This window comes from Lates calcarifer, linkage group LG2 (assembly GCF_001640805.2).
Source record: "Lates calcarifer isolate ASB-BC8 linkage group LG2, TLL_Latcal_v3, whole genome shotgun sequence".
Taxonomy (NCBI): domain Eukaryota; kingdom Metazoa; phylum Chordata; class Actinopteri; family Centropomidae; genus Lates; species Lates calcarifer.
In genome coordinates, this window is record NC_066834.1 from 17,366,697 (window position 1) to 17,386,547 (window position 19,851).

Below are 19,851 nucleotides of genomic sequence, written 5' to 3' on the forward strand. Positions count from 1 at the left end.
GTATTGATTGAAGGGCATAGACCACTGTGGAGCAGCTGAGTTTAGTAACCCTTACAAAAACAATTAGCTTTAGCCGCTGTAATCAGAGGAAATCTATGTCTGTTTTAGTTGCCAAAGAAAAGAATTTAACCAAGAGTTCATACCACCAGTACGAGTTATTTGACATATGTTGCACTACAAAAGCAAACTGACACGGGCTCTCACTTTTTTCAGCTTTGTTCAGGGCCTTTTGCTTTATGCACCACATTATGAAGGTTATTTCCACATTCTGCCCTTTTAGTTTCAAGTGTGAGTGAAAGATTGCTTTTCATAGAGCCGTTTTTTCACAAGATTAATTTTCAGATTTTTATTATTTCATTTATTTGATGCTGCACTTGACTGTGTGCAAAGTTAGTGATTTTATTTATTATTATTATTATTATCATTGTAGTAAAAACTGTTCTAAATTTACATTTTTGCTCTTAGAAATAAAGACATATGAGATTGTCACATTTGCAAAGGCTAAAATGAACATGTAGGCAGTGCCTGCATCTGTATCATACTTTATGCGGTTGTCCTCATTAGTGGAAAAGTTCTGTATCTTCAAACATGGATATGTTCCAGTGAACCATTCTCTCAGGCAAAAATACTGGCACGGTGCCAGGTGTTAGTCTAAGATGCAAGGTGCTGAGGATACAGACATGTATTCCTCTCGGCACTGGAAGATGGTGAGTTGTTGCTTTTTGGACTTTTATCGCTGTGGCACTCATCTAAGGCACAGACTTGTTTTGTGCACACTACGTGGCAATTTCCTCTATTGCTTGTTCATGTTCCCACCAAGATTGTTTTTCTCGGTGGTAGTGAAGCAAGGGGTTAGAGGCAGTGAAGCGAGGAAAAAATCAGCAATGTTATTTCTCCCGATGCCAAAGAAAAGGCTTCAGTGAAGACATTATCACATATTCAGGATGACTGTCTGCTACCAGCCACTGGACTTCTGCCCCCTCTCTGTTGGCAATAAAGTGCTCGAATGCAAATATACTTGCTTTTCTGGCCATGTACTGGAAGAAGGAGCATGTTGTTTTAGTTGCAGTCTGAAGTTCATTGCTAGCCTCTCCTGAGCTCTTGCGAGGAAATATGAAATTACATAATTTCCTTTAAGTGTTTTTGTGCCATTTGGAGAGGTCCCATAAAGCTTGATTAGCCCCAAAGACATGCAATAATCTTTGCTGAGAAAAAACAAAAAACAAAACAGATTGAGGATTGCATAAGTTTTTCACACCACTGCTATACATATCTGCAGTGACGGAAACACAACAGAAGCTCCTACATACATGGCAAACCGTACAATATAAAATTGTTGTTTGATATTATCTGTTTGTATACAGTGTGTGTGTATGTGTGTGTGTGTGTGTACCTGAGAGATGGGCTGGTTGACATACACCCAGCCTGTCAGGGGGTTGACTCTGAGGTACTCCGGCTGTTCGCTGGACATAGAGTACGTGATGGCTGCATTGGTACCAAAGTCATCATCATGAGCTGCCACTCGCAAGAAACTAGTCCCAATCATGGTATCCTCACGAAGGAAGTCTACGGGAGAGGAGGAATGTAGAGGTGTGGTTTATGAGTCACTGGTTCAGTGAGGCCTTAATTTGTTGTCTTTTGTGTTTGTCAATACACTTCAAGTGTCATGTTTAGAATGAAATGCTGCAAACAAATAAAAACACAACATAATTAGACATTTGACAACATTTGCTCCATAAAGAAGTGAACTGCAACTAGAGAAAAATATAAAAAATAAAAACAAGAAAATACAGACACACTCCAAGTCATGCAGAACAAAACGGAAATTTGTTACAGAACACTAAAACCTGATGAACATACTCATAATCCGTTAATTGCTAACATTAGGCACAGCCAGTATCTCCTGTAATACTGGAATCATGCATGTTACTTAAACACCTTCCGCTCATGTCTGCATTCATCAAATTTAGTTAATAGTCAACAAGTACATTTTGTAGAAGCAACATGATTATGTTTTTCTACTGACATAATGAGGATTTTGTTAATTTATACATTTGGCAAGTTGTTAATAAATCAATACTGAACATATCAGTAAAATGTCCTCAGACAACTTGTTTGCTTTCCACCAACATATCCAAACTTCCAGTACAATGCCCATTTAGCAACATGCATTTTTATAGTTATGCTTAGGCTCTCACAGCACTTGGTTTAGAGAAAGATTCTGCTCTGGTTTAATACAGAAAAAAGTTCACACTGTGACTTTCAGTGACAATGTGTTCATCTACATTTAACCATAACCACAAACCTTCCCAAACCAAAGTGCTTTGGTTTCCTAAACCACAGTACTCCTGTCTCTCATGTGACAGTTGTGTACTTTGTATTCTTTCCATCCACAACAGCCGCCTCCTGTGGGCTCCGTTGTCAATAATGAATGTAGTTCTTGATTCATTCAAAGAGATACGAAAAACTTAATCCAACTGGCCATTATGTTTCCAACAAAATGCATTTGCTGTTGCAGTTTAGCTGTATATAAACAGTATTTCTAGGAGTTCTCGTACTGTAAGTTGCAGTGGTTTGAGCCCTCTCAGCCACCGTACTTCTGACTTCATTTCTACTAATATCACCAGGGGCGTACATTTTAAGATATATTTATTCTTGTTCACTCTAAACCGCTAATATACTTAGGGTGGATCCTTCAGCTATGACTTCTCTGTTCACTTCAACCGTCAGTGACTTGAGTGCCACCTGCGTGCTGTTTTTGATCGTCCCTGTTGTGAGCGCAGAGCTCACTCAGCTAAATGTTTGAAAACTGCACAGTGAGACCAGAGGGGCGGAGAGGGCACTGGCTGTATTTTGCATCGAGACTGTGGAAGACTTAGTGGTGCTCAAGACTCACAGAGTGATGTTCAGACAGGTGAGTGCAACAAATGACTGACTCACCCTACAGAAGAGAGCATCAGCAACTACTGCGTTACCTAGCAACATACTGTTTTGTCTGTGTTTGTCAGCTACGACTGCTGTGGTGTTTTTTTATACATCTAGGCATGTTCTGTCTCTTTATTCTGCTGTTAATTCAAGACATCAGGCAAGTTATTTGATTTATGCAGCTTAACATAACTACATAGAGTCTATGGACACTGTCTCCATTTACATCAGTGAAAGTAGGATAAATGCCATATCGTCATGAAGGAGGATTTATTGGGGGACTTTTTTAGACTGTATTAGTTGTAGCTAAATGTACCTAATAAACTGCCAACAGTACAGTATACACACAGGCTGAAAATTGCCTGACTGGCATTTATTGGTTGCTTTCAGTGCTGTTCTCACCTGGGAATGGTGGGAATCACATATCATTATTATTATCATCATATAACATCACCATGGTATATTTTAATTGACTTGCTTACAGTGAATTTGTAATTTCACTTTTGCTTGAGTACAGTTTTCCAGTATTCTTTCCATCCATGCTACTTACACTCATATCGAATGTTCTCAAACTTGGGACTGTTGTCGTTCTGGTCCAGGATGAGGATGTTGAGCTGACAAATGCCAATCAGTGGGTCAGCTGCCTGGTCAGTGGCGGTCACTGTCACCGCATACTCCCGCTGGCGTTCGCGGTCAAATTTCCTGGCTGTCACAATTACTCCTAGAGACACAGAGATAACAAGGATGATGTGACAGCTAAATCAGATCAAACGCTGCTTGGTCTCATGTCCCCTGAGCATTTGCAATTTAACACTAAAATGATTTCCTCTGTTTGCCTTGAGGCTAAACTTTAAAGACAGTTGAGCAGATGAGGAGAAGAATAGGAAAGGAAATTTGAGTTTTTCAAAAGTAGTTATCATTAAATCCAAAGCTCTTCATTATTTTTTTAGAAATGATTTTAGTGATAATATCTACAATATTTCCTACTCCGTTAAAAATAAAGTGAAAGGTTATGTTATTTGGCATTATATCTAAGACTTCGACATGACCTAGTAACATTTTCTACACTTGCAAACACATGGGAAAGAAACCTGTCTCATACTTTGAGTTGGGCTGAAATATGCTTCCAAAAACCTTTAAAGAGGAGCAAAATTCTGTAGAGTTTCTGGCTGGCCAAGCTACTCAAATGAAACCATGAAATCTTTGGATGCTTAGTATACAAGTTATCATATAACTAGCCAGTATACTTTGAATTATGATCCTTTATTTTAATTGCAAAACATGTATATTTCACTCTGTCTGGATCTACATCTCAGCCTTAAATTGTAAACTTATAAACTTGTAGACACCCTGCATGCCTTGTTGCACTGTGTTAATCATGATACATATGATGAAGGTCTATGTAAGACTTCCCACTCGGTTAAAAGTGCGTGCACTCTTATGTATTTGTATGGTTGTTCAGCAAAAAGTGAGTCTGTGTGTGTTTCAGTACCAGTGTCAGGGTGTATACTGAATGCGGGCACAGTGGAGTCTTTGTGCATGAAGCCGTATGTGACCCTTCCATTGGAGCCCTCATCGGCATCCACAGCATGAACCTGCAGAACGAACGTCCCCGCTGGCTGGTTCTCCAGGACCGACGTGCTCTCTCTGTACTGCTGACACTGAGGAGAATGAGACGGCAGGCAGAGAAGACAGGTGGGAGGAGGAGAAGATCATGGCAATGTAAGTATGGAGAAACTTAGATCAATACTCCATTCTATCGAAACAGTAAGCGAGACTGCGTGGGAGGTAGAATGTTATTTATTTTGAAAGGACAGTGAAGATTAGTTACTGGTGGGACAAAAAGTGTAACATGGACTCAAAGTAGTAAGTGAATGCAGCAAGAAGGTGGGTAGCCTGGGTCCACCGTTTCCATCCATTTATTTTCTACATTCGCTTATCCTGTTCATGGTAGATGGTGTTATGGGTTCAGGGGTCTTGGAGGCTGTCCCAGCACGTATTGGGCAAAGGTGCTCAGTGGCTGCTTTGTGATGTGCTCACTGTAGCTCCAGCACTTTGGTAAACATAAAATCTGTTGATCTTCTGGTACCCAGTGTGTTTAGTGCTGTCCAAAATGTGTCGTATTTATTGGAAATGGGGCCAACACTTCACAGAGAGCCTTTAGCAAATATCTGTACCTGGTTGTGATGTTATGTTTGTACTGTATATGAATAGCGTACATATGTGTAATTAAAAAAAATAATAATAATGCAACACATTAATATTTACACATACAATATAAGTGTTTGCTGTACAGATGTTGATTTGTTGCATTGTGAAAACAAATTTTGCGAGTGTGACTTAGTTTCTTGGCTGATAGCAACCCCAGTTGGTAAATATGTGAATAACCTTGAATAAGCAGCATACTGTGGCCACATGGCCAACTGCTAATTGGACTTGGGATGGGATGTTTACTTTGTTTCGGTCTTTCACTGTGGTGGCTAAAAGAAGAGATGAACACCAGTCGAAGCGTGAATTATCTCTGCCAGAGGAAAATCTTTGGGAGCAGTTACAGTCTCCATTAGAGACAAATTCTGTTGAATTTAAATCCTGGGATTTATTAGGAATTCTAGCTGATATCTATTCCTTTTACATGTGGAAAAGCCAGTGGAAGGGCATTAATGTGCCAGTGTTTACTTGCTTACTAAAGATTGCCATATGTGCTGAAATTAAACTTTTCTCCAAATATTACCACTGCCACATAACTATCACCATCAACTGGCCTTGCTAAATACTCTGAGTCTAACCTTGAAATGTTCTTATCACAGTACTATAACTCTTGCCAGCTTAAATTTCAGCTGCATACAGGGTTCTCCACAAGTGCATACAATGTCCAGCTGGGTTACAGAGGTAGTCAGCTTGGGGTGGGGTGGGGGTGTCATGAATGTAGATTAAGATTCCTTCTGTGTTCATCATTCATGAGGTTTTTTATTTTTTTGTGGTTTCAACTGCTCCAAAACAAACACACCTGATAATTAAAACTGGAAAAAACACTAAATAGTGTCATGTTAAAAATCTGGCGCTCTTCAGCGCACACAGGACGTCAGTGAGGGGCTGACGGCTGTTAGCTGAGCTGCCGCTAACGTTAGCGTAGCTTGTTCCTACATGCTCAACTTGTTTTTTATTGCGGGATTCCTTCAGTGTCCTTCATTGTTCAGAAGGTTTTTACCGGGGGTTTTACCATTCACAGACACAGAACTCAAAGGATATGTACTTTTAGTACGAATGTTATTCTGTAATAAAAATGTACCACGTAATTTAATGAATATGAAAGGATAATGGCAACAATGTTTTCTGATGAATTATCTGCCATCTTGTGTTTAAATTTTTTCTAACAAAGGTGTGATATATCCCTGGGGAGTTTAACATTTTAAAATTGAACTCTAAAACAATTAAGCTTAATTTCCATTTAACACCACATGAATTTTTGGAGTCATCACAGAGATTTACTCACTGCTTTAAGTTCTTGGTGTGATACAAGGTACCTGCTGCATGTGTAGGTTCTCAAAGCTTTTGTCAATCACTGAACTTTTCAGACACGTAAAGAGCTTTATTATCCTCATTTGAACCATGCCTGTGTTTCAGTCTCTCTCTATACACTCTCTACCCCCATTCTCCTCTCTCCGGTCTCTCAGTTTTCTCTCTTGCTCTGTCTCCATCTTTATCTTTTTTTCCCCTGTCTCACTGGAGCGTTGATGCTGATGTGCCACAGACACAAAGGGGAAGGAATCCCTCAGTACAGCTGGTTGACGCTTTCCTCTGACATCTAATTAATGACAAGGGAACTTTTTTTTTTTAAAATCTTCTCATATTCTCTTACTTCCTGCCTCCTCTCATTCTTGCAGTTTTTTTCTTCTGTCCTCCATTTTTCTATTATGCAGAACTTCTTTACCTTTTTTCATTCTTTCAACCACGCCATCTCTAGACACCAGAGAGCACCTTTTGCCTCCAGTTCTTCACATTTGGCTTTGTGCGTTTAATAGATTATGGAGGGACCTCAGTGAAAATAAATAGGTTTGCGTACATGCTTTCAGCCATGCAATTAGCGAGAAGAGCAAAAATGAGAGCTATGTGTCACAAACTCTGTGTAGATGAGACATCACATACCAAACAACATAAAAATAAGTTTAACCATAAAAAGCAGTTGGGACAACAGTTAGCACTTGCAAGTCTGACACTATGGTAATTCTTTGGGGTTCGAAGATTTTGCACACAAGTGGAGGTAAGATGAAATGTGAGGTTGATAGGTGGCCCAGTCAGCCATACAATGTGGGCATTGTCCCAGACTGTAATGCCAAAGAAGAACCTGCATTTGAAGGGCCCCAGTGCATAGAACTCATTGGGATCAAGGTAACACGAGGCCAAAGACTGCTGTGGTGCTATGAAGTTAAAAGGTTGCTGAGATTCAAACCATGCTGGAGAGGTGTCCAATCTGGCTTGGGAATGCCTTGGGTTCCCTCAGGAGGAGCTGAAAGATGTGGCTTGGCTTCCTTCTCTAGCCTGCTGCCACCACAGCCCTAGGTAAGCAGTGTGTGAGAGTGGGTGAGTGGGTGCATGTGTGGATGAGATCAGGGATGTAGTGACAAGCAAGTGTTGAATTCAGTACCCACTCCATAGCAGGTTTAGTGGATGGCTATTTTTGTTCATGTTGTTCCTGCATTTTGGTTTTGTTTTCAAAAAGTACAGTAATACAGGTAGTGAGATATGCACTGTCCTGTTCTGCCCCCTTTTTTTCCCTACACAGCATGTTATGAATGTCCAGCCTGGGTATTTTTTGCTGCTACAAATACAAGAATGTGTGTGAATAAACTCCTATATGAGAGCATGCGCACAACCCAGCACAACCACCAACACGTGTATACTATACATTCACATCCAGGCACAACTGAGCCCTTGGTATGTATTTTTAAATATAATGAAACCTTGACATTTCGAGCAATGCAGCGTGCACATTATGTACAGCTGCAGTTAAATCCACAGATGTTATGGGATTCACATAAAGCTTGAGACAACACTGAGCCTCACCCACCAGCAGCAGCCTAAACAACAGTTCATTCTCCCATAAGAGGACCTCACAGTTACAACTTTATTCAGGGAGGCAAATCACAACCCATGGACACACATACATACACACACACACACACACACACACACACACATACACAGATAGACCTAAGTGATAGCTTGTGAGAAACTACAATTACACTGTATGTCCAATAGGTACAGAATAGCCTAGTCTCTGGTTAATGTATTCAGTTAAAGATAACGTTACAAAAACATGCCACATCACAACTAAAATGAAAATTGGTACAACATATCTTAGGTTGACACAAACATATTAACATTTATGCTAGCTATCATTTACCAAGAAGACTACATAAGGGAGAAGCTAACTGTATGGCTGAATTAAGGAGGGTGCTAACTTAGCTAAGGTTGATGTACTGCGCTAACATAGTTAGATTCAGTTGGCTAACTTCAAGCACACACTAGATATATGGCAACAAGTTAGTGTGATATACACTAGTTAGCCAGCTAATGTTGATCTGTGAGTTTTTCACTTATCAGATGTAACATAATGGCTCAGAGTCACACAGCAACGTGCACTTGATAACTTCAAAATGAGCTAATGTTAGCTGGCTAGTGCTCACTGTGATTAGTGGTGAGGGAGAGGGCGCGCTTTCTGATTGGACAATTTTTCTCTCTTTTTTTTTCCTTTCATTCAGCTACATTTGCAGTTTGCTTTTTCCCAATCCACCATGACCTAGATTTGCTTGGTTTCCCAGGTTACCAAATTAAGCTTGTTCATGTTCCTGTCACAAACCTATGTTGACGTATCCTTGGACACTTTAAGCAGGTATATAGAAAAGTGGTTACACAGCTAATAATTGCATGTCATGTTGACTACACTCCCGTATGAGAGAGGGTCACATGAATTTTGAAGGTTAATAAACAGATGTAGTCAGTGCCTGTGTCTGTAGTTATATTTATGCTATTGGGAAATGCAGGCTCTGGCTATATCCGATAGATCTTGCCTTTCTGTAAATCCACCTCTCTGTGTGTGTCTCTTGGTCCCTCTGTCTTGGTCCACTGATCCAGCACTGAGTTCCAGAGAGGCTACAGTGTGTTATAAGATTGGGCATCAAAACAAGATAAAAGGGCCTTTCTGCTTCAGTGTCCCGCTGCTGGCTGCCAGCGACAGAGGAAACATCGACTAACCTTGGATGTCTTTACTAACTGAGAAACAAACAGAGCCTCTTACTTTTCTGTACCAGGACTTCTTTCTTTTCTCTTTTTTCCCCTCAGTTTTCTTTCCAGTCTTCAACCAAAGACGCACAAATTAACAGCTGTGTTTGTCTTGTGTTTTCTCTTCTCGCTACTGTCATGTTTTTCTTGGTTCATAAATTTTTATTTGCTTCATTTCTTGTTTTTTTTTTTCTTTTATCTTCAGTTATTGGTCTTTTCATTTTTTAAATTCTATCTTTGACTAAGAAGCAGCATGGCGAGTGGTGGGGGTCAGAGGCTTGTTTGTCCATTGCCAGCAGCGTCCCACCAGCAGGGTGAGAAGAATGAATTGTAGACTTGTGGTATGATGCCAGCAGGAGATTCCTGAGAGAGACAATTGAGTATACAGGGTACATGAAACACAGTGGACCAGGAATCCCTCTCTTCTCCTCTCTTTCCTCTTGGCTCTCATCTTGTCGCCCGTCCCTCTGTTTCTTCCCGCTAAGAGGTGAAGCCAAAAGGGAAACACTTGGCGCTCACTCTCCCCCAGGAGAGAGTGAGTGAGGTTTACTCAGCAAGCCTGTGCTCCTAATCTTGGCTCACGATACCTCGGGGGGGCTTGAAAAGTCACCTCATTTAAAACTGAGACATGGGTAGAAAAAAGCAGTTGGAGACATAGCACTTTTAGAGCGGGTCGGTCGGGATTTCTCCCACATCCCTCAAAGCTTTAATTAAAAGACCAGATGATGTAGGAGAGAGATGAGAGAAAAGAGATGAGGGTCAAGCCGGCTAATCGCTCCTCCAGAGAGGAGAGATAGAGACTAATAAAAAGAGGAGATAGAAAGACAAGGAGAGGGAGATGGAGGAGTGATGCAGGATAGACAGAGGCAGAGAAAAAGAACTAGTAAAGAAAAGGATATAGTGAGAAGTCACTGAGATATTTTAAGGAGAAGAGCGAGAAGAACAGGGGAGCAGATTATTATCTAACACCCTTTCAAACCCAAGCAGATAACAAGCAAGACTAAATAAGGTTTAATGATTGCTAATCTTACCTTCTCAAAGACAGGCTTGTTGTTATTCACGTCGTCCACTCCCACTATGACCTGGGCCGTGGATGACAAAGCCTGAGGTCCGCCTGAGGCATTGTCATCCGTCGCTGTAACATTGAGGACATATTCAACACCCTGGAGGCGAGGAGGTGGGCTGGAGCGCAAACGGATCAAACCTACGACCAAACATAAAGATGACAGTGGTAAACACGCTCCATCAGCCTCTGTTGATATAGCAGTAACTTTTTCATCTTTATGTTCAACCTTTATGTTTGAGATGAAAAGAAACTATCTGAGGGTGTCCTTCAGCAGTGCACTAAAACCAGAATCGGTCTCAGTGTGTGTGTGTACAAAAGCATCTGTCACTTGTAATGGTATGTTTCCAGCGCCTTGTGGCTCATGTGTCAGTGGTCTGTTCACAGACACAATTTTTGTTCTTTAAGGGTAAGCCATATTATCTGCATGAGTGAGAGCTGTCAAAATAATGGTGATGACAACTTGTTGACACAGCTTGTTTAAGATTTAAAAGTTTAGCTTCAATCCTTTTTAGATTTTAACAAAATCCAAATAATATTTACATTAGTCAATTTAACTGTGTGCCTTAAATTCTGAGTTGACCTCAATGGCACAGGTTTTACATTTGGTGTAGCTCATACCTCACATAGGCTAGAACAGCTTATCAAAGCTAAGCTTACAGGCAAAAAAAAGCGAAAACCAACTGCTTTAGCAAAAAACAAAAATAGAGAGCCAGTGAAAGTACAGGTGTTTTAATGTCCCTAATTTCAACTGTTTAGTCAACAAGTCTGTTCGCTAAGCACTTGAACACAAACAGTGTCTGACTATAAATGGAGGAAAAGGTGGGTAGAGATACCTTAACCTTAGTCACGTATGCTTATTTTATCATAAAACTTAAAGGCAGTCTACAAAAACTACTTCAAGTATCAAGTGAATAGAGTAATGAAGTCATTTTCTGAATAGCAAAGAAGCCATGAGTTAATTCCTTCAGGCAAACTGATCCCAAAGTCCCTGTAGTTCATTAAAACAGAACCTCAGAGAGATTTTTAAGTAACATGTCAACAAAAGTTAGCATTTAGCTTTATGACTGTACTTGCTTAATCATAGAGCTTGTGAGACAATTTAAGGTGAGATAGCTATCTACTTACTAAGTAGAGAGTGTTGATGTTTTGCAGTGTAGCAGCTTATCAGTGTAAAAGAGGTGAAAGCAAGCCGACATGCCACTCAGGCTTGCGATCATGAGTCTACCTAATGATTTTACCAACCACAACTATATGTGGTAAGAAAGTGTTTTGATAATAAAAACGAATTACTAGGGGGAGCTGGATTCAGATATTGTAATGCTATTAGGACCTTTTATTATTTTACAGGGAAAAAGATACTTTTGATCATTGTAGTGCGAATGTGTCATATTCTGTTTATGGTACTTCAACGAACTCATGGAAATGCTTTGAAAACAAAGTGGACTCTGTCATCTTTGCTAATAAGACTTTAAACAGACCTGGTTGCCAACATGGACATTACAGTAAGATACTGTATGGGCAGCACTCCAAAATGACCCCTTTAGGTAGTAAGAAAGGTGGAAAACACAATCTTCAACTGTTGAGATCACTAATTAGCTCTACAAGTGTGCTGTGGAAGCAGCGCCCTCTGTAACCTGTAGGTGTGAAATCTATAAAATTAAGACAACACAACAATCAACGTGATACCAGAGTAAAGTGAGAACCAGGTTGAAAATAACTAATATTACCCTTCACGTGCTCTCTGCTGTTGCAAAGGTTCAACAGTGGCTGTGAAAGAGAGTGGAGTTTCTAGTGGACACAAACTTTCTTATTTCAGTTTTTAGCTGAGAGAGAGATTTCATTAATTATGGCAACACAACATATGAATAGTTAAATTGATTGCTATTCCCTTTTAGTGCTGTCATTCTGGCATTCCATTTCATCCTCTGTCTCTCTTTCTCTTACTGACTCTCTTTTTCAGTCTGGTGTAGGCGTCTCATCTGCATCCCACTCTCTGCTTTGAATGACTCTCCTCCACTCTGTATTCATCTCACTCTTTGGTACTCTGTTTACTTTGTGTGTGTGTGTGTGCTGAAATTGCAGACACACTTATTACATCCTCCTTATCTTCACAACCAGGGGCAGGTGCTATCGTGGTCATGTGTTCATTTGGTTGCTGTTTCACAAGAGACCCTGGAATTAGAACCACATGTACACTTATCATAGATATATGTATGTGCTTGTATGTACTATTCATCTTCTATCTCTGTTTGCCAGACCAAGGCAACTGATGAGACAGATTACCAGCCAGAAGATGCATGATTTTTGATTTTTTGAAATTTTATTTAGGTTTTTTATTTTTATCTATTTATTTTATCTTATGTTTTTTCATCTGTCTGAGTTCATTGCAACTGCAGCAGCATGAAACATTTGGATGGAAGATTGCATTAAGTGATTTGCACAGGAGCTTTTGGAAACGACTTACAAAGGAAAGAGGATGAAGCAACCTGAACTGCACATGTACAGTATGTCCCTTCTGTTTGCCTTTGAGACTGTGTGTGTGTGTGTGTGTGTGTGTGTGTGTTGTTGCACAAGAGATGGAAGATTGCCATTGAGGGGGTGTCTGCCTCGAGGTGTTTGTCACAATGGCTGGTTCCCTGGCACTGCTGTCCATGGGTAAGGGTGTATGTGTGTGTGTGTGTGTGTGTGTGTGTGTGTGTGTGGTGTGTGTGTGTGTGTGTGTGTGTGTGTGTGTGCGTGCGTGTATGAGGGAAACATATAAAAATAGATGGGGGGGGGGGTCTGATTCCAATTTACAGCCATAGAGGTGCAAGAGGAGGAAGCTTTGCCTGAAGACAGATGTGTCACATACATTGTGTCAGGCACACACACACACCTACACAGTAAATGCAGTAAAATGCACATGGGTGCACACAAACACTTAAAATCAGCAAACGCTGCTGTAGACAGGCAGAACTTTGTATGCAGACAAAACTGAGGGATGTTCTGCAGATGTTCTTGCATACACATAATTAATATGCTTCAGGACCTTTCTGTGATAGAACGCAAATCAACCACATCCATGCAGTTTGACACTGTTTTCAGTTATATTAGTTGTTTGTCTGACAAAGTTGACCCGATTTTCACAATATTCTGTGCACAGCACAGTGTTGACATGCTCAGTTGGCTCAGAAATGTGATATTCTTTACCACTGTGAAACACAAACGCTTTTAATATTGAAGACACACACAACATAATTCCTAAATGCTTTCTGCTAGAGTGCATAAATTTTGACATTCTCAGGATGAGCCCAGAAAGGTTTACAATCTTGAAATAATGTTATTCACTACTTTTTTTTTCTTTCTTTCTTTTTTAACCTTCAATCTCCAACAAATGTGAAGGACAGCATATTTTCACCACTTGTAACACAGGAGGGGATCCAGAAATTCCTTACAGGAAATTTGAACATTAATTATGTGGGTATCCAGTCTGGAGCATTATTAAAACCCACAGTATCACAATTTGTTTCTTCTGTGTTTGTTACTCCCAGACCCAGGCTAGAACACTGTGAAGGTCAGGGAACCTGGCTAAACAGATCCAAATCCAGATCCTGACTATTTTTTGGTCTTTTTTAAAATCTGAGGTGGCTGTTCGAAGATTGGATAATATATATGACTGGATAATATATGACTGTCATATTCTATTGTGGTTAATCAGTAAAAAAAAAGAATATATTGGGATATGATCTAAATGAACGTTTTTCATAATTAAGCGAGACAAAGCTGGTGCCTTCACTAGTTTTTATCACAGATATTCCCAACCACCAGGCCACTGACTAGTACAGGCCAAATAAAATAATAAAAATAAATAAATAAATAAAACTAAGCAAGCCAAACCTGGTACCAAAACCACTGCTGAGCTCAAGGATCACATAATATCACAGAGGATTATCCCCCAGTACCAACTAGCGCAGCTGCTTACTTAACACAGTGGTCCATTTAAATATATGGATTCCATATGTCTAACTGCTAATGTTAGCTGCTGTTCATTGGCCCTTGTTTTACACCATCACTGTCGGGTGGAAACCTTGTATCTCCATTTTCCCACATTGTGTATGTGTGTGTGTGTGTTTTTGTACCTTTACCAACTATGCTGATGATTAAAATGGCATTTCACAAAACAAATTTTAAAGATCCAGGTCACCTTTTCATATTTAACTGGAAGTCTATTCAACACAGCTACTGTATGATGTATGGCTCTCTGATAAACCATACACTCAAGGCTGCATCATAATTCTTTGCATCTCAACCCTGACTCTTGCTTAAAACGTCCTTTGGAACAGTCCATTATGTCTGCATATATGATTCACTCCGCTCGCTCTTTCATGTTACTCAGACTTTTAATTATGGTCCATGTCCATGCTGCGGACTTTTAGGTAAAGTTTGGCCATTTCAGTAGCTGGGTGTACTATGGCCAAACCTCCCACCTTCCCACCTGGACACCTTTACTACAATAACAAAAAAGCAATTTGCTCTTACTCTAAGACCACAGTGGCCTGGATGGTTTGCTCCCAATTTCTCATTATCCACATCTAAATAGGCTATTGTATGGTGCGTGGCTGGGGCTGATAGACGTTGCATTGTAGAATGGTTTTCGAGAGATTGTGATAATAAAAAAAAAGAGAGAGAGGTACAATGAGACTAAAATTAGAACAATTGTTTGCAACAGAAAGAGCAACCGACTTGGGTTCATAAACACTGGTCACAAAAAGATAAATAAATAAATTAACTATCCATTTAAATGTAGATTTTTTAAATGCTACAATTAATATTAGCATTAATTTTATCTTTATGAGTTATTATGAACAGCGAGAGGTACAGTAGGTGCTAAATATACAGTAGATGTATATGTTGTGCCAATTTATCTAACAGTTGACGACATATTTAACTGTGTAAATGCACTGCCTCCAGAAGGCTAAAAGATAAATATAGGGAATCACCAAAGGTTTCATCCTCTGGAGACCATGAATCTGTATAAATTTTCTGGCAATCCAGCAAACCAAAATGAACCAAAGTGGTGGACCAATAAACTACTGTCATCCCAAACAAATTATTTGCCCAAGTTTTGAGATATTTGAAGTTTTCTGCCTTCATCCCCATAAAATGGAGGTGAAAGGATAATCTACAGACTTCACAGTGAACACTTTTCTCTGAAACTACCTTCTATTGATGAAACAGTCTTCATGAAAACTGTTGACAATGTGCTCTTTGGATTGAGGAAACAGACATAGTAGCAGTCATCACAGTTATATTTAGATTTGTAATTTGTGAAGGTATATTTTAACAATTTGATTTCACCACTGAAAAGATAGCAGGGGAAATGAAAAAACTTTTTTATTTATTTTTTATTTTTTTCATTTTGCTGACAGAACACAGGAATAGGAGAACGGCTTCAATTCTCCTTATATTCAGATGGAAAAATGTGACTGCATTATCATTTTTTAAATGTAAAGGTGGGATCAAATATCATTTTCTGCTGACAGTATGAGAAACAAGAAAACACAGTTTCCCCACATTTCCTCAGGAAGACACAAAAACAAGAATACAATCTGGTTTGTCTCAGGTAGGAAACCAAAACGTACACTGACTATTTGATTTTTGAATGTGGATGGTACCTCTGGTAACCTTGTCAAAATAAGAGTTTGTCACACTTCTTTAATGGTATCTAGACAAACACAGCTCCACTGAGCCAGAGACCACCTACAAAAACTAAAACTATTCAGTGATGCTACTATAGGCTACAGAGACATGCAGTGGCCACAAGTTGTTATGGAAGCAGGCCTGAACACTGCAACATGGCCATGGCAATAACCAAATCACAGCTGCAACTTATTGATAAAACATAGTGGTGTTACAGAGATGCCACTGCCTGTGAATCATTGTTAGTAAATTAAAATACATTACAGTGATTGAAGTAACAAGGCAACCCTCAGTAGCTTTCCAACTGTATGTACTGACATGTAGTGGAGCTGATGGAACACAAACAGCTTCAAGTGTAGCCTGATCTCCTGTGTTGCCATTTACAATAACTCAAGCATCTAATCAACAGAATCTCCCAACAGCATGTTGTTAGCCCCCAACCCCAAACCCCAACCACATCATCTGTCGCTGATTAAAATGATACATTTATAAAATTATAAATTTCAATGCTTAAAGGCTGAATTTATTTATATATCATCAAATAACAAAAATATGATAAACGCAAATTTTTATATTGGAGTCAACATGAGCATAATTTCCACCTACACATAAAAATCTGATCGTCAACTTATATTTCGGTACATAAAAAACAACAACATAAAAACAAAAAATGTGTGTATTCCTGTTCTCTCTCTCTCTCTCTATATATATATATATATATGTGTGTGTGTGTGTGTGTGTGTGTGTGTGTGTGTTTATATATGCATTAAGAATGTGCATTAAGAGTGTAAGCAGTAGTCCACCCTTTCTTTCTCTCCACCCACACTGCTCCAACAGTGCTGGGGAGGGCACTCATGCCTAATGAATTGAGACAGGAGGCCTGATAAATGTGACCAGTTCAGTAAAGGCAGCAGGCAACCACAGAGAGAGGCTATGGCCTGATCGCTATGTTACATATACAGGGAGCACCGGAGGCGCCCTGTAGTCCGATCCCTGCTTTACTCTGCCTCTGGTTGGCATAAACATCTAATAGGGCCTAAAAGCCTTAGATGAGAGCAACACATGCTGGGTAAGTGCTTGAAAATGGGACATGGAAAAGGTTTTAGGACATTCCAAGAACAAAGCATACAGCAAGCGTCTGTTCTAATCTATGAGATATGTCCCCATAGTATGGGTTATGGAGGTCTGTGTGTGTGTGTGTGTGTGTGTGTGTGTGTGTGTGTGTGTGCTGTGTGTGTGTGGCTGGCCCTCTCTAGTGTGTGTCTGTGGGAGTATGTTTTGGCCTGTGTGAAACAAACATACATGTTTGATTCTGTGTTTAATTCTGTGCATACATGCAGGTGTTCATTTTGTCTGTGTGTATTTACATGCATGCCTGTATAAGTGTGTTTGAGTATGTGTATTCTCTTTTGAGTCAAATGTTTCTGTGTCGCTTATCCATTTAAGAGACGGTGCTTTTGTGTATTTTTCACTATTTGTGTGTGCTTGCGCATCAATCATGTCTTGTTTCTGTACATATACAAGTCAAATTTTATGTGTATGTGGATGAGAATGATTTATTATTCAACAAAAGTACAGTGTGTGTGTGTGTGTGTGTGTGTGTGTGTGTGTGTGAGAGAGAGAGAGAGAGAGAGTTGCTGCTAACAGGGCCAGCACATATCATTGCTTATTGGAGATGGAGAAGATGTTTCCTCAGGGGTCAGTGAGCAGCCGTCACTTCACATGAAGGCAGCCAGGAGGGAGGAAGTAGAAAGACAAAGCAAGGGATTGGTGAGAGACAACAGTGGACAGAGGACAAAGCAGTGTAAGGGTGGTGGGTAGTAGGAAGGGACAGAGGGAGTGCTTCCTTCAGTCAGCATCACACCAAAAAAACTGCAGACTGGAGCTGGAAAAGAAAGAGGTAGAAGTGAAGTGAAGGGGTGAAAGAAACAGAGAAAGAGAAAGACGGAGCTTTTAAAAAAAAAGACTAGGCAGTGGAATAGTGAAGGAAAGAAAGAGAGAATAACGATATGTTTGCTAGAGTGAACAGGGGAGAAGAATGAGGGCAAAAGAAAATGGGTTTGTTACATAAAGCTGGGATCAGACACAGGTCAGCACATCGGACCAAACACAACAGACAGAAGCCGAGCAGTTTGGGAGGAAAGACTAAATAATAGAAATAAAACAAGACAACGGGACAACAAATGCTACCCCATCAGACTGAAAACAAGCTCACCTACCACCTCCCTCTCAAGGAAATACTCTTTTCCAAAATGCTATAAAACTTAGCTGAGGAAAAAAAGGAAATGATCGAAGCTTGTTTATTGGCGCCAGCATTTCCCCTTAGCTGTCAGTAAATACTTCCTCTCTTCCAACAGAGCGGGTGCTTTGGTATTTATGGGTTTTAATAGGAAGAGCGTGATCATCATATTGACCGGCCTGCTTGGATCCTAATGGCTGCCTTAAATCTCAGGGAAACACACTGTATTCTAGGGTGAGTTACAGTCAAATCAGGCCTGGTAGAGCTGCTGCTCCTGCTGGAAGGGAGGAAAACAATGGCTCGGGTGATTGTCAGACATTTACAACAGGGGGGGTGGGAAGGGGGGGGGCAAGGGCAATAAACGATTTTCATCAGTAGCAGAGAGAGAATGAGATGGGTTGGAGAGGGTGGGTGGAATCCAATGCGCTCTCCTTCCATTATAAGAATCATAAAATAGTTTTAATGACCAAATATTGGGCTCTTTGAAACAAGATATTGGATCATATTACAAGCATTATGTTGTCACACTTTGGCTCACACAATTCAGTCCACACAAAACTGTGCAGTGCCTTTGTGTGCATCTGTATTCAGCTCATTTCTATCTGTCTGTGTGTGTGTGATTTCCAGCTGATTTACTGTAAATCCATGACCACTTAAGGTATACTTAATAAAGACATGTACTACAACAATGATGGAGAGAAAGGACACAGCAGTACATTCAAACCAGCTCAGATTTGTGCTGCAGAAACAGAATTTCATCCTTTTTTCTCATCTCCTCTGTCTTGCATGAATAATGACTTTTCTACCTCACTTGAATATTAGCTATTGTATCTAAACAAGTTCTACTTACGCGTACATTATTATTATTTTTGGGAAAGATTGCACAGTAGAACTGAAACATTTACAGATGGCCGAACATCAAAACATTTTCAGGCTGCTACTTTCTTACTGTTATAAGTCACGCCACCATCATTTTTAAAATAACATTTAAACTATGATCTTAAACCAGATGAAGGATATTTGTCATCAGACATCTGGTTCTTAAATAATCAGAGAAACAAGCTGAGCAAAAAGCCGCTCTTGCAGCCCCTCTCTACGTCCTGTCTGCCCAACATGGTGTCACAGAGAAACGCTGATTTGTAACAGTTAAACTGCTTTAACTGGTGTTATTTTTACAGATTTTAATGACTTGGTCCGCCTGATTTGGAGAGGAGACCTCTGTGGATAATTCGACTCCCAGTAAAGACCTTCTGAACGATGAATCGCTGAAGGAATCCCACAATAAAAACAAGCTGAGCATGTAGGAACAAGCTACGCTAACATTAGCAGCAGCTCAGCTAACAGCTGTCAGTTCCTTACTGACGTCCTATGTCCGCTGAAGAAGCGCCAGAAAACCCTGTATTCAATTCAGTCAATCAACAGCTTTCATAATCAATTGATTACTTGAACTTCAAGGATAAACGGTCATATTTTATATTTTTCTTGCCATCAACATACATAAAGTAAAGAAAGGCACAGCATCAATGTATCTCTCTGTCTGTGACTCTCAACCCCCATCCCATTTGTTCCTCCTGAAGACATAAAGCTTTAAAAGGCACCAGTATATTATTAAAACAAATGGGCACTGTACTTTTTAGGAATCCATGATAGTGGAGAGAAA

At 39.9% G+C, this 19,851-nt stretch overlaps 1 protein-coding gene across 1 annotated transcript in view; it reads right to left on the bottom strand.

Annotated features, from left to right (window-relative positions):
- Window positions 1-19,851, bottom strand: part of si:ch211-186j3.6 (neural-cadherin) — a 266,619-nt gene that overhangs the window by 141,040 nt on the left and 105,728 nt on the right. The window contains exons 8-11 of the mRNA XM_018697417.2: window positions 10,239-10,411; window positions 4,418-4,586; window positions 3,476-3,646; window positions 1,394-1,566 (exon numbers count right to left, since the gene is read on the bottom strand). Coding sequence (XP_018552933.1) covers window positions 1,394-1,566; window positions 3,476-3,646; window positions 4,418-4,586; window positions 10,239-10,411 — 686 coding nt within the window. The remainder of the gene's footprint in view (window positions 1-1,393; window positions 1,567-3,475; window positions 3,647-4,417; window positions 4,587-10,238; window positions 10,412-19,851) is intronic.